The sequence below is a fragment of the Clytia hemisphaerica genome, unplaced genomic scaffold (genome assembly GCF_902728285.1).
Source record: "Clytia hemisphaerica strain Z4C2 unplaced genomic scaffold, Clytia hemisphaerica genome assembly, whole genome shotgun sequence".
NCBI classification, from domain to species: Eukaryota; Metazoa; Cnidaria; class Hydrozoa; order Leptothecata; family Clytiidae; genus Clytia; species Clytia hemisphaerica.
Genome location: NW_027103911.1, coordinates 144,513 through 158,418, shown reverse-complemented (window position 1 = coordinate 158,418; position 13,906 = coordinate 144,513). Strand labels below are relative to the sequence as shown.

General features: G+C 35.0%; 2 protein-coding genes and 1 long non-coding RNA gene across 3 annotated transcripts; all 3 read right to left on the bottom strand.

Annotated features, from left to right (window-relative positions):
* Nucleotides 1-661: 661 nt before the first annotated feature.
* On the bottom strand, nucleotides 662-2,724 carry LOC136809255 (uncharacterized). Its single transcript, XR_010846959.1, has 3 exons — nucleotides 2,632-2,724; nucleotides 2,043-2,120; nucleotides 662-1,003 (listed from the first exon to the last, which is right to left on the bottom strand). It is a non-coding gene; the product is annotated as an uncharacterized lncRNA (long non-coding RNA).
* Nucleotides 2,725-2,848: 124 nt separating this feature from the next.
* LOC136809231 (mite allergen Der p 3-like) lies at nucleotides 2,849-6,001 on the bottom strand. Its single transcript, XM_067065744.1, has 5 exons — nucleotides 5,883-6,001; nucleotides 5,494-5,699; nucleotides 4,969-5,199; nucleotides 4,175-4,387; nucleotides 2,849-3,754 (listed from the first exon to the last, which is right to left on the bottom strand). Exons 1-5 carry the CDS (start codon nucleotides 5,945-5,947, stop codon nucleotides 3,537-3,539), a joined length of 933 nt encoding a protein of 310 aa, XP_066921845.1. The 5' UTR covers nucleotides 5,948-6,001; the 3' UTR covers nucleotides 2,849-3,536.
* Nucleotides 6,002-7,756: 1,755 nt separating this feature from the next.
* Nucleotides 7,757-12,338, bottom strand: LOC136809230 (serine/threonine-protein phosphatase 2A catalytic subunit beta isoform). Its single transcript, XM_067065743.1, has 5 exons — nucleotides 12,166-12,338; nucleotides 11,767-11,976; nucleotides 9,544-9,717; nucleotides 9,002-9,253; nucleotides 7,757-8,733 (listed from the first exon to the last, which is right to left on the bottom strand). Exons 1-5 carry the CDS (start codon nucleotides 12,280-12,282, stop codon nucleotides 8,542-8,544), a joined length of 945 nt encoding a protein of 314 aa, XP_066921844.1. The 5' UTR covers nucleotides 12,283-12,338; the 3' UTR covers nucleotides 7,757-8,541.
* Between the last annotated feature and the right edge of the window lie 1,568 nt (nucleotides 12,339-13,906).

Here is a 13,906-nt window from a genome sequence, read left to right as displayed (position 1 = left end):
TAAATAAAGCCTGGATAGCCTCTGGACGGGATCAAAATCCTTACTGGGATACACCGACACGAGGTTGCTCTGATAAATTTGATATTTCTTTCAAAACCCATCCAAAAAGTCCACTAACTATTTTTCTTTCCGCGCCAAAATTCGTTCTTTAATAAGATAATAAAAGAAGGGTCGTCAAGATCTTGTGTGATCGCTTGGGGATCGCTCTTGTTGTAACCGACGATTTATTTATCAACAACCATGCTTTGCTTCTTAATGGATATAGTTAATGACGTATTGATCCTCCAGCCAAAAATTGAAACTAAGCTGGGCAGAGCGTTATTTGGAACTCGCTTGTAAAGAGAATTTCCCCATAAAGTTTTGGTTGATTTTTCACCAGATTTTGCATTGAAGATCAGAATTTTTTGAGCTTTTGCATTCTCAGCATCGTGGGACCTTTTTCTTTTGGGAAGGAGATATATTTGGGTTTTCTGAATTTGGGAGTTTGCAGATTTTGGAATGAAACGTTTTATTGATCAATTGTGGATAATCTTCTCTAAGATCAAATTAGATTTTTGAGGCACTTGTTAAAAAGAAAATAACATACACTGGATTTTAAAATTGGCAATTTGGTACTCGGAACTCTCCTCAAAACACCTTCAATTTTTTTATCAAAACCCAAAAGTTGAAGTAAGCTCCTTCTTTTTAACTACACGTTTCATTACAGATATGAGAAACTTTCTTCTCGGTTTAAATACTTTAAAGATAATACGTTCAAAATTATAAGTGCATATAAATAAAATTCAAACTATATCCTGACATCAGCTTTATAGTTGGTTGTGATAATAATTTCATTGCACTTTGGTTGTTTTCCTCCTTTTAACGTGATTGTGATGTTTTTGTTTCTTATTCTTCCTTCTTGCTCGTCTCATTCCTCCACGTGAACTTGATGATGACTTTCTGTCGCTGCTTCTGTACTTGAGAACTATTTCGTGCAAGTTCATTGGAAAGCATGGTTTGTGTGCTTGAAAAAAAGATGATATTGAAAAAAATTGATATGAATTAGGATGAGTGAACTTTTGTTTATGTATCCCATTCCCGATCTCGTACAACAGAGCCACCTTTTGGTTACTGATGGACATTTCAGAATCACAAAATACTGTAGCAAACCCCCTTCTCACAGACCCACCACTGGAAAACTTGGCCAAAATATCGTCCCCGGTGAAAAATTATCCTCCAATTTCTGTCCCCACTGAAAATAATCAAATAAACCAATCCTCACTGCGAAATATTTTTCCTATCCCCACTGAATTTTCTGACTTGAAAATAAAAGAATTAAAATCCCCATTCATAAAAAATTTGAGAATATCGATCCCTATCGAATTTCAGTCCGTTATTTTTATCTCCACTGGCTACAAGAATCCTACCGGGTCTGTGAGAAGGGTGTTGTAGCAGTTAGAGTAAGGATCTAGGCTTGAGATTTTCCCACTCCTAGTTTTTCATTTCTTTCACTTCTCCTCTATTAATTACGTGTAACACAAGGTCTGTTTTAAAAAACATGAACACTTTGCAAGAAAGCCTTTGCATGCAAGGATATATGCATCAATATATTTTTAAAATATTTGAAAAATTCAAGATATCCCATTTGATCTTCGAGCTTTGTGGTTCGTGGTTCGCGTTATCAAAAAATATTAATCCATCTGGGAAGAAAAACAGCGTTTCAAGGAGGAGTTTTTGTTCCGTTTACAGCAAATAGGGGGGCCCCAAATATTCAAAGCAGAAATTGTGAATGAAAATGTTCATTTTTCTAAACATATGGTCTTGCTGCTTCTCAGAAGGACTTGAAACTCCCAGGTATCCATTGGACTCCAAAGAAATACAAGAATCCTACTAAACATTGTTCCACCAAACTGATTTCTAAACTATATATACAAGACGAGTTAAGATAGGAAACAGACGTGAGAATTTAGAGAATGTGTATAATCTTTGCCTCGTTTTTGGAAAACAAGGTTGCACCCACGACTAATAATCAAGATTGAAATGTTGTAAAAGAATCAACTTACATTGTAGCAAGGTTGCTTTACACGGTTGCATAGTATTGGAGTACAACTTCGCGCTCCCAGTCTTCTGTTTAGGCAATCCTATAATAATTGTTAAAGGATGAAAATCTATCCTTAACATATTTTCTATTTAAAAGTAGTTAGTAATTGTCAAAGACATCCAGAGATACACCCCTTTCTCACAGACCCACTGGGAACCATTCCCACTGAAAAATTGGCCAAAATATCACCTCCGGTGAAAAATTATACTCCAATTTTCGTCCCCACTGAAAATAATCAAATAAACCAATCCTCGCTGCAAGATATTATGCTATTTTCCCCATCCCAACTGAATTTTCTGACCTGAAAACAAAAGAATTTAAATCCCCAGTCATAAAAAATAAGGGAATATCGATCCCCATCGAGTTTCAGTACGTTATTTTTGCCACAACTGGCTAAAAATATTTTACCAGGTCTGTGAGAAGGGAGTGTAGGGATTCAAAAATGAAATCTTTAGCGCCTTAGCGACCAACCACAGTTGGAAAGCCTGGGAAAGAGTCCCTTGACTAGTGCTAGATTTAAGAAAAAACTATAGAGACAGATTATTCTTCACCTTTAGTTTGTAGCACTAAATAGCAAGAAAATACCATAATCAAAAACACCTTCATTTTTCAGGTTTATAGCGAAGTCTTTAATAACTGAATTGATGAAGGCTATGGTGGCAGGCAAAGCAACATATAGCACAGTGGCGTTCCGGCTGGTTGGTTTTGTTTTACTTTATCATTGAGATTGAAGGTGTGAAAAACAAACTGTTTATTTATTTTGCCCTGCACCAGATTTTCTGTTTAAAATACCAGCATGGTTTAAATTATTAGAAAATATTCCAATGATAGTTCAAGTTCTATCAAAAGTATAATTAATTTTATAAAGAAAAAATTATGTTTCATATATACATAAAAATTAAGTAGAGATCTATCTCGTCCGTCCTCCAGGTATTTTTGGAATGTCTTGAACATCTTTTAATATCCAGGACATCAAAATTTGGTATTTTTTCAGGTTCAAGGATTAAAAAAGGAAGGAACGAAAAGGTCAGATGGCAATATCTTCAGATTTTCTATTGCATTATTCTCTTTTTTTATTCACAAGCGCTGCCTCAATGCGTCCTGTTTTTTGTACTCTGTACAGAGTGTATCTTTCGTTCATCGCATTAAAAGTTACAAGAGAGCCTTTAATATGAATTTTGAAACTTCCAAAGATATTGGGTCTGATATACGCCCAATTTGATTTGTAATTGTCAACATCATCAGAAATGCCAATGTATTCGTTCGTTTGGTTCATACAACTTGTCTGAAATCGAGCTACGAATTCACTCTGATTTTGCTTTGTGAGTGGGTAGTGAGACAAATTTCAAAATAGTTTTTCATTGATTTCGAATCATAACCAACAAAACATCAAAATCAATCGGACCCTGCTCATAGAACGTCCTCTATTGAGAAACGGATTAGCAAGTCTTTCATACTATTTCTCATCTATTTCGTGAGCATCTTTGGTTGTTTTAATAATCCACTTAGCGTAATGTGGTACTCTAAGGAAAACTGAGATTTGTTTGCCGGGTGTGCAAGGTCGCTCGTTAATTTCCGGTCCATGTATTGCAATAGCTATTCCGTATAGTTGACGATTTCCGTAGATATCTTCGCATACTAAAGGAGATCCAGAGTCATAGAGGCAGGGTGTTCCTAAAACAAGTGGTAATATTTTTAGTTAGGACTGGAGAAATTCAGGAGAAATCCTAGGCTGCCGGCATCCACTAAAGTAATTTAGACTAGAGTAATCCATATAGAAACACAATGGATTACCATGAAACTAACTAAACTGCTTTTTATTTTCATTAAAAACAAAGTAGTGTTGACTAGAAGAAGGTGACTGTATATACTTGTCCAATAAGGGTTAAATAAGGGTTAAATAAGAGTTAAATCATTTTTAATTGTAGGGCGAGGGTGGTTATAGTGTTATATCTCATGTTTTTCTTCATACCTCCATGATTAAATGCTCTTGATTTTACATATCCCTTTAGAGCATGGTATACGCTGATTGGGTAATCTGTTATGAGAACATGACAAGTGAGACAGGGATGTTTGTGTAAGACAAATTGTTACCTATATTCGGGTTCGAACTTCCACCGCACATCATTTTGTCCCAAAACAAATTCTTGTTGCTCAACATCGTTGTGCCATTTTCTTTATCGAATTCAGAAATACAATGGTTCCTGCCCAGTAATGGAACGTCGATTTTTTGAAGAGATAACGAGGGTTCATGTTTTGTGTCATTCATTTCTTGAATACTTGAGAAAGATTTGGTTTTTCCCCAACCTATGGTGGTGAAAATGCAAAATAGCGAGGTTAAGCAAGAAGCTATCTATGACGTACGGAATCTATGACGTGAGTTTTTAGACTGCACCCGAGGCGTTTTAGCCTGATTCCTAAATCTTCACGGCATAGAGTAAAAAGTGGTTAAGCAAAAAAGGCGATCTATGACGTATGACGTAATTTACATACAAGTTTTTTTACTGAGCCTTAAAATGACATCGTCATTCCCTTGGCACATTATTAAGGCAAAAACTTTGTAGTGTAAACCTACCATACGGAATGTTTCACATCCAAAAAAATCTCAATAATGATTCTCATTCCTCTTAGAAAAATTACTTATCACAAACTGTTTTTTTATGAGAATTTATAATTTACATTAACTAGAATGAAATTTGGCAATTGTCTATTGAATAGCTAGCCCTGAATCACTTGAGGCTTTTTGGTCTGTCTAAGAATAGACAAATAGACAAATTATAATAACAATCTGGAGCAGCAAATATAAAAATTTCTCAATATTGTATCATCCTTAAACGACAGAACAGGCACAGGGGTGTAAATATTCCCACAAAAAACATCAGACAAACCTGCAGCTTGGCAGTGCATGGAGTGTCTTTCGGAACCTTTGAATCGCCACAAAGCAATCTCGATGGGTCGTACAAAATTGTATCGATTGCTGACGATAGGGTATTTCAGCTTGATCAGGGCAATATCATCTGATGGTATCTGTTCATCATTGTAGGCAGAATGGATGTAGATTTTGGACACCTCATATTGAAATTTTGTGTATTCTTTCAGTAAAGATCGCTTGGTCGAGCCTGTATTAAAAATAAGTTGTTATGAAGGGTCATATAAGTTGGGGGTTTATTTCAGCAAGTCTTCTACACAAACCGAATTAACAACCCTTCTAAAAAGATCATATCACAGATTTAGACTAAAAAGCTGTATTGTATGTACTAACAGTTATCAACTATCCTGAAAAAAAGAACAAACGGTCATTCCAAGTAGTACAATACGAGTGGGTTTAATGTTCCTAAAAGTGAGCTTTCTTGGAAGGCTTAGCATTGCATATAAAGGACAATATAAAGGTTGATTGTAAGCACAGCACTCACCTATTCTAACCGAAAGAAGTTGAGGACTATCAACAACTCCATTCACACAGTGAGCAGCAGTCAGTATCCAATCATTTTTTATGAGCACACCGCCACAGTACAATGGATGGTCGTCTACCTCTTTCACCAACAACACTGTGAAATACCAGTCCACTAGTTTCGCATCTTCCCCATTCACCATTCGACGTGATCTTCTGTGTGGCAAACTGAAAATGAAAACGAAATTTTGCTAACGGGATTTTCTGGAAAATTGTTATAACATTTTTGAAATTTCCCTCATCATGCTTGCAAAGTTGATTTCGACTTAAAGTTCAACGTACCTAACTTTCGTAACTTTTTTATGCTGAAGGGTGAACTAGGGAATATCAACAGTCTTATAGAAAGCTTACCAATTCAACAATTGCGTTGACAACAAAGTCAAAACAGCAAAGTACCAAACCTTCACTATGCCCATGTCTTTTTTCGAGTTTTCCTTAAAGTGAAACGAATAAAAATTGGTGATTTTTTTCTCTTTTAATATATCAAGTATCAAAGAATTAGTAAAATTTGCTACTTTTATCATCGACTTTAATCTAAAAAGAGTACGACATCTCAATCTGTTCCTTAACAATCTCAATGTCTACTAAACATATTCCTTCCGCATGTGTGTGGACACAACGAACTGATAGGATTAAAAAAGGCAATATAGTTTCCCCTCTTACTGTTTTAGAACGGAAAAACGAATTGAAGTGTAAACTTCGTAAGCCTTCATTCACCTGAAATAGCTTCGTTAAAAAATACGTCATAAAACATCATAAAACATCAAAAGTTGATGACGATTATTAAAGCACCATAAGAATCGAGTTATTTACATTACAAAGAACCAGACGTGACATAAAAATTAATCGTCTTATAAACGGCCAAAAACACGGTTTCCAAACCAAACTTTCCTGTCACGTTCAATAAGCGATCTAATATTAATCACGGATGATCTTTTCAAGCTGATTATCTTATATATTGTCCAGATTGATGGGTAACTCAGTATACCCTAAGCATCATCTGTGCCAATTTTCAACTTGATGGTAATTTGGTGCAGGTTGTTTGTGAAATTTCAACTAATTCTACCTGACTATACTGTGTTTGACTGGAAGAGAGCCCTGATTCTTAAGCTACTAATTTCACTATACTAGCTGAATAGGTTCTCCAAACCAATTACTTTGGCATCAATTTCATCTTATTAGGTCAAAACGGTTAAAAAAAACTTTTTCCAAGCACAGTAAATACTTAAAAAAGTTAACCCATTCCAATTGGGGTGACCACGCAAGGTTATCTATCCAAGCGTTCATAAGCGTTGGCCTGTAACCTCTGCAAATAAAACTCTCATATGTTATATATGCTAGGCGTAATCCCTACAAAAGAAGAAGAGCATGCTAAATTATTAACGAAGCCCTTTCCTTGCAGTCTTTGTCATTAACAATTTGAACCTCTCTGACAGGTGCGGTTTTCTCAACATCAATAATAACGACTAAGCCAACCAACCTTCGATTATGTGATTGACTAAAATTTCGAAATAAATTAGGGTTTGGTCATCAAATATACGATACACCATTTCGAAATAAGCTAAAGAAAAGCATTTTATGGATATTCCTGATGTTTCTTACCACGGTCAAACAATGCTGGTTTTAAGAATCATTTACATGTTATGTGCAGGTGGTTTTGCTTCAAAAATGTGTTTGATTTTTTTGTCAAAGGAACTTATAGAACAATACCTTTAAGTGGATTAATTTTGGGCTGGCGTGGATTTAATTTGGCGATTGGCCAAAATGCGATTTTTGGCAGGGATTTAATTTGGTGATTGATCAATTTTGTAAAATTTGGTGGGGATTTAATTTGGCGAATTGGGAATTTAGAGACCCTTAAATGGATGAAAATTACTATAAAATATACTAAAAAAAGGTGTGATTTTTCACATAATACTTTTGTTAAATTTGGCGGGGATTTAATTTGGCAAATGGCCGATTTTTGAAATTTTGGCGAGGATTTAATTTTGTCAAAATTCGCCAAATTCGCCAAATTTAATCCCCGCCAAAATTTATCCACTTAAGGTAGATTACAAACATTTTGTTCCAAAGGCTAGGTAAGGTATCAGTTTTTCTGCAAAGAGACGACACCTCTAGGTTGCTTACTTCTCTAGTACTATTGGAGCAGAGTTATAAAAATTAACCTTCAAGTTGTTGAAACGAGTCAGAATTTGGAGGATTTAGCAAAGGATAAATAAAATACATCTCTTTATTATCTAATAAGACAATTGAAATTTTATTTTATTTATTATAACGTGATTTTTGGTCTAATGATTAGAATTTACAATAGATACATAAACAGAATCTATCTATTTTCTTTAGTAGTATAGAGAAAGTAATAAAAAATACTGCATCGAGAGAGTTGTTTCATCAACCTATATCATCATAAAAAAAGAAAATTTCTTAATCTAGAAAGGCCTAGCAATCATTATCACGTTAAAATAAAAACACATTTGGGGAACGAAAAGGCATACGTTTACGTGGACATCCGGTTTTTACGCAACAACGTTGAGAACCACAACACGTAGGTAAAAGATTGAAACAAAAAATTCTTATAAAAGTAAAGGGTAAAATTCGGAACCTAGTGGATTGGTATTGGTGTTGAATACTGAATCATTTTAGTATAGGAGCTTTCACTGACAGTTAAACAAGGTAAGTGTTATTGATACTCTAAGGGGTAGCTGACCTGCAACTCGGCAAACTTTGTCTATATTTTTTCGTTAATCAGTTAAAAAATAAGTGAATCTGGAGAGAGAAGGAATAAAATTTAAATTTGCTTTCGGAGGGAATCACGATGACGTAACGAGGGTGTGGTCACGGTAACTCATAATTTACAAATATGCGATTCACCCTTCTATTGATTGATCAAATCTGTACATTAAACATGAATCTGTCCCTTCCAAACATCAATGAGATGTTTTAAATTCAACCTAAGTTGGACCTAAGTTGTTTTTCACAATGTCAATGAATATTCGTTGTTGTTGTTTTTTTATAGGAAATAGTCTGGGGTGCGTCTAGTGACATGCGGCTCTCCTCGCCTTGGAGCAGGGTCGAATTGCAAGAATGAATATTTGAGCGCGTCGTCCAGTTCCATAATGGCGGCTTGGTTACCACACCGATAACAATAATTAGGTGCGCTGAATATCGTGACGACGTTTCGATCATGACACCAATTATAACCCTAAAAAATGGTGTGATTATTTTAACTGTATCTTTTATGGGAGTTAATCTTCCTAGGAGCAGGGGCATAACTTTTCAACTACAATCCATATAATTAGAAGTTATCATCATAACTGAATCAGATTGAATGAGTTAAATGAAGAGTTCCTTGAAACTTATCTATTCATGGTAGCTTTCAAGGTGAAAAGTATGGAAAGACATCAATTTACAAGGCCATGTAACTTAGCGTAAGTTTGGAGTGATGAAAAAGGTACTAAAAAAGAACTCACTTCCATAACAAGTTGATGAGCACGAGCGATAAGTGTTAATCCGTTTGTATGATTGAAAGTTTCCGAGATGTCCTGTCCAAAAGTATATCCAGCACCGCGAGGTGAGATTCCCCAACCTCCACGGTCATCAGGGTCAGACCATAAGAGATCACACATGGGTCCTTCGTGTGGTACTTCTTGTAAACGGTCGAGTGCACGAATGTGATCAAGTGTGTCGATTGAAGGTGATAAACCACCGTGTAAACAAAAGATCTAGAAAAGAGAAATATGAAAGTCCCTGATCAGTGAACACTGTGTAGGAAACGAAGAATTTACAGAAATTGCCGTAGCATCGCAAGGGCATACAAATCCTTACACATCACTTATTCGAATGTTCTCTCAAAAAAGAGGAGAGCTTCTGTTATTCTGAGTTTTTTGTTATTAACTTTACCCCTCCAGGGTCAAAACTCATTCGAAAACAGGTTTTTTATGTACTCCTTCGAGAAAGAGCTTGTTGCCTAAGGTAAATTTCGCTTGATTTAGAAGCTGTAAAAAGGACTTACTTGACTGTCAACGAGTGCCGTTAATGGAAGGTAGTCGAACAAGTCCGTGAAGTATTTCCAAACATTAGCGTTACCGTATTTCCTTAGACATTCATCGTAAAACCCGTATACTTGTGTAATTTGTCGACTTTCGTGATTTCCGCGAAGAATAGTGATTCTTTCTGGATATCGTACCTAAAATTTAACAAAGTTATGACACAAGAGCAAAATTAATTAATAGTTTGATAGATAGGCATTCAAAAAATCATGAAGTTGATGAGAAAGGGAGAACAAGCAACATGCTGAATGGACCTACCTGATGATGAAACTTAGATAGCAATAAGGAGAAAAACAATCATTAAGAAAATATAGCGCTTAGCGAAAATGCATTAAATGTCATCATTGATTGTTGATGGGGGGAGGGGTTTAGGGAAAAAAGAAATAGAAAGTTTTATTGACAATTGAATCATGCTTGATGGTGGCATTGTTATCGATAATTTTTTTAAGTGAAAAAACAAAGAAATGTATGGAAAAAGCCCAATTCAAATCTGCAAAAACGGCGATTTCTGGCATATTTCCGGCATTTTCGGCCGGAAAAATCTTTTTCTCAAAAATCGGACTCGACAATGATTTGGGCATTGTTAATACGCATCTTTGAGCAAAAAATCAGCAAAAACTAATGATAAAATCTCGAGAAAATGCCAAAAAAACAGTTTTTCCGGCATATTTCCGGTATTTTCGGCCGGAAAAAATTTTTTCTCAAAAATCGGACTCGGCCATGTTTTTGGCATTGTTAATACGCATCTTTGAGCAAAAAATCAGAAAAAACTAATGGTAAAATCTCGAGAAAATGCCAAAAAACCTGTTTTTCCGGCATATTTCCGGCATTTTCGGGCGGAAAATTTTTTTTTCCAAAATCGGGCTCTGTCACATTTTAGGTATTATCATTTTGCATCAGTGTGCAAAATTTCATAAAAAAATATAAAGTACAGCTCGAGAAAATCAAGAAATACCGTTTTTCCGGCGAAAATGGGCTGCACCGGCGATTTTTAGAAAGTTCCGGCTTCAAAACTCAGTTCTATTGACGATTGAACCATGCTTCATGGTGGGCATTGCTATTAATAATGTTTTTGTGTGAAAAAACAACGAAATATAAGGAAAAAGTCCGATGAAAATCTGCAAAAATGGCGATTTCCGGCATATTTCCGGCATTTTCGACCGGAAAAAATTTTTTCTCAAAAATCGGACTCGGCCAAGTTTTGGGCATTGCTAATACGCATCTTTGAGCAAAAAATCAGAAAAAACTAATGATAAAATCTCGAGAAAATGCCAAAAAACCTGTTTTTCCGGCATATTTCCGGCATTTTCGGCCGGAAAATTTTTTTTTCCAAAATCGGGCTCTGTCACATTTTAGGTATTATCATTTTGCATCAGTGTGCAAAATTTCATAAAAAAATATAAAGTACAGCTCGAGAAAATCAAGAAATACCGTTTTTCCGGCGAAAATGGGCTGCACCGGCGATTTTTAGAAAGTTCCGGCTTCAAAACTCAGTTCTATTGACGATTGAACCATGCTTCATGGTGGGCATTGCTATTAATAATGTTTTTGTGTGTGAAAAAAAAACAACGAAATATAAGGAAAAAGTCCGATGAAAATCTGCAAAAATGGCGATTTCCGGCATATTTCCGGCATTTTCGACCGGAAAAAATTTTTTCTCAAAAATCGGACTCGGCCAAGTTTTGGGCATTGCTAATACGCATCTTTGTGCAAAAAATCAGAAAAAACTAATGATGAAATCTTGAGAAAAAGCCAAAAAATCGGTTTTTCCGGCATATTTCCGGCATTTACGGCCGGAAATAATTTTTTTTCGAAAATCGGGCTCCGTCACATTTTGGGCATTACCATTTTGCATCATTGTGCCAAAAATCAAAAAAAACTAATGAGCCAATCCTGAGAAAAGCTGGTAACAGACGGACGGACGAACGGACGAACGGACGAACGGACGAACGAACGGACGGACATCGGTTAATTTATAGGACCTCCGAGGTAGGTCCAAAAAAAATAATGAAGGGGAAATTTGATCTCAAGAAAAATTTAGACTAATTTAGGAAAACAAAATAGCTTCTTCGAAAAGAACCAGATTTTGTGAAAGGGGGAGATGTTTTGGAGTGTCTTTAATTGCAAAAAAAAAATACAATAAGATCAAATAAGAGCAGCCTGCAAAGGCAAACAATGACTCTAACCTTCAGTGCAACGAGTAATGTGACAGTTTCCACTGAGTAATAGCCACGATCTACGTAATCACCCATGAATAAATAGTTGGTGTCGGGTGATTTGCCCCCTATACGGAAGAGTTCCATCAAGTCGTGAAATTGCCCATGAACATCACCACATACTGTGACTGGACATTTGACATCTTGGACGTTTGATTCTTTTGATAATATTTCTTTTGCCTGGAGTAGAAATGGATAAGGAGTGGAAAATAAAATTAAAACTGGCAAAACTTTTTTCTAAAAAATGCAACATGAAAATACAAATACAGTAAATATTTACCTCGAAACCATTCTTTTCATGCTATTATTGATTTTGGATCAAATTACAAAACTATCATAGTAAAACAAAATAGAAGAGATATAACATACCTTATCTGTTAAATTTTTTACTTGGTTTTCTGATAATTGTTTACAGTCGTTTAATTGTTCTATCCATTGGTCGAGATCTTTGTTCATACCAGTCCTGCTTTCTTGTGACTCTTCCATATTTTATTCTTATTTTCTAGATCGTGAAGCTTGAAACGTTGAGAAAAAACATCATTTGAAATCAGTCTGTTAGTCGTTACTCTCTCGACATACTGTAACATAAGGGTCTGGATTAAGGAGGGGATTAAGGGTTGGAAATTAAAATCTAATTTCAAGGAAAAGAAGCACAAAAAGAGTAGAAACTCTTTCCCCTTTTTGATCAGTTGCAACTTACTTTGTGAGACGTAATATAGATTAGAGATATAATATACTTATAGTAAATTTAGAAAGGTTTGGGGTTTTGTAGTTGCACTATAGCTTCTTTCAAATTTTTTGATCTAGAAATAGTATTAAATTTATCTCTTTTTCTTTAGAGATTTGGGCCATCATGGCGGTCAATTTACAAAAATTTTCTGCTCGACCCCAACCATGGTGTACAACAATCTTAAATAATAGTGTGAAGGGAAGACAGAATGATATCCTCTCTGAAAAGTTCGAAATCTAAAAACAGCTATATTAGTTTTTTAAAACTTGCTTTTATGGAAGAGGAAATTCTCTCAATTCATCATTTTTATCTTGTGTTATTAGTCAGACAAAGAACCCGTTTCATCAGCATAAACAAACTTTAACATAATAACTATTGTGCAATTTGCAAAAAAAACTTTAACCTTATTTGCAGAGCTTGTTTAACCTGTTTTTACCCATGTTACTGGTTCAATAAAAGTGAATCAATTTATATAAACTGGAGCAGACTGGAGAGCTATGTCAAAACATTAAACCAAATCATGTCATTCAATGATGTAAACCGTGTAAATTTTCCAAGCAATAAATTATTTTCTGATATTTTTGTCTCATCTTTCCTCACTTTCTTCAACCAGTAAAGCTTCTTTTTCAATTAATCATTACTATCAAGTGTAATTTCCTTGAGAAGTATCCATCTCTTAAAGTTGAGATTACTCATTATATTCTGATTAATATTTTACCTCTCTATTCAAATGTTAATAACCCGAATAAAAATAAAGCTTTTTTCAGTTTTTTAATCACTTGGCATGACGAGTGATGTCATAAAAAAAAATCTAAAAAAATTGTTGGTAAAAAATTAGCTTAAATGAGAAGGATCTTGTGTGCCAAGTTTCTTCCAAAAGGACTAACTAGACTGTTCCTTTTGTTCATAGGAACCATGTCCTTAGGCTTAAATCATCTTCTTAACATGGTTTCTGCCTACTTTTTCAGTCCCCCCTTGAAATGCAATTTTGCCCTTAAAGAAAACTCCCCCTTAAATCGAACAAAAATTACCGGTACCCCTTGTTAGAATGTCCCCCCTTAAAATGAAAAAAAAAAGAGGAATCCCCCCTCAGATTTTTATTTTTAGACTTTGACAATAACAAAGTACAACGATTGGTTTGATATCAATGCCATCAACATTATATTAGGTACATAATGATATCCAACTAAATAAAATTCAATAAAAAGAAATCAATGAAAATAAACTGGATCCTATAATCAAATGATACAAATAAAACTTTTTATGAATAAAACCAAACAAAAGATGCAGTACCTGGTACAACAGTTGTGTTTTGTTCATATCTTAGGCCTTGTAAATTATCTTTATCATTAGATTTGAACTGGGAATGTTTTCTGATTG

Coding starts and splice junctions, on each gene's coding strand:
- LOC136809230 (XM_067065743.1), bottom strand. CDS start 12,282: ATGGAAGAGTCACAAGAAAGCAGGACTGGTATGAACAAAGATCTCGAC. Junction 9,254..9,543: donor CGGCACTCGTTGACAGTCAA/GTAAGTCCTTTT, acceptor TCTCTTTTCTAG/ATCTTTTGTTTACACGGTGG. Junction 8,734..9,001: donor CTCATCAACTTGTTATGGAA/GTGAGTTCTTTT, acceptor ACCATTTTTTAG/GGTTATAATTGGTGTCATGA.
- LOC136809231 (XM_067065744.1), bottom strand. CDS start 5,947: ATGGGCATAGTGAAGGTTTGGTACTTTGCTGTTTTGACTTTGTTGTCA. Junction 5,200..5,493: donor ACTTCTTTCGGTTAGAATAG/GTGAGTGCTGTG, acceptor TTTTTAATACAG/GCTCGACCAAGCGATCTTTA. Junction 4,388..4,968: donor CATGCACTGCCAAGCTGCAG/GTTTGTCTGATG, acceptor TCACCACCATAG/GTTGGGGAAAAACCAAATCT.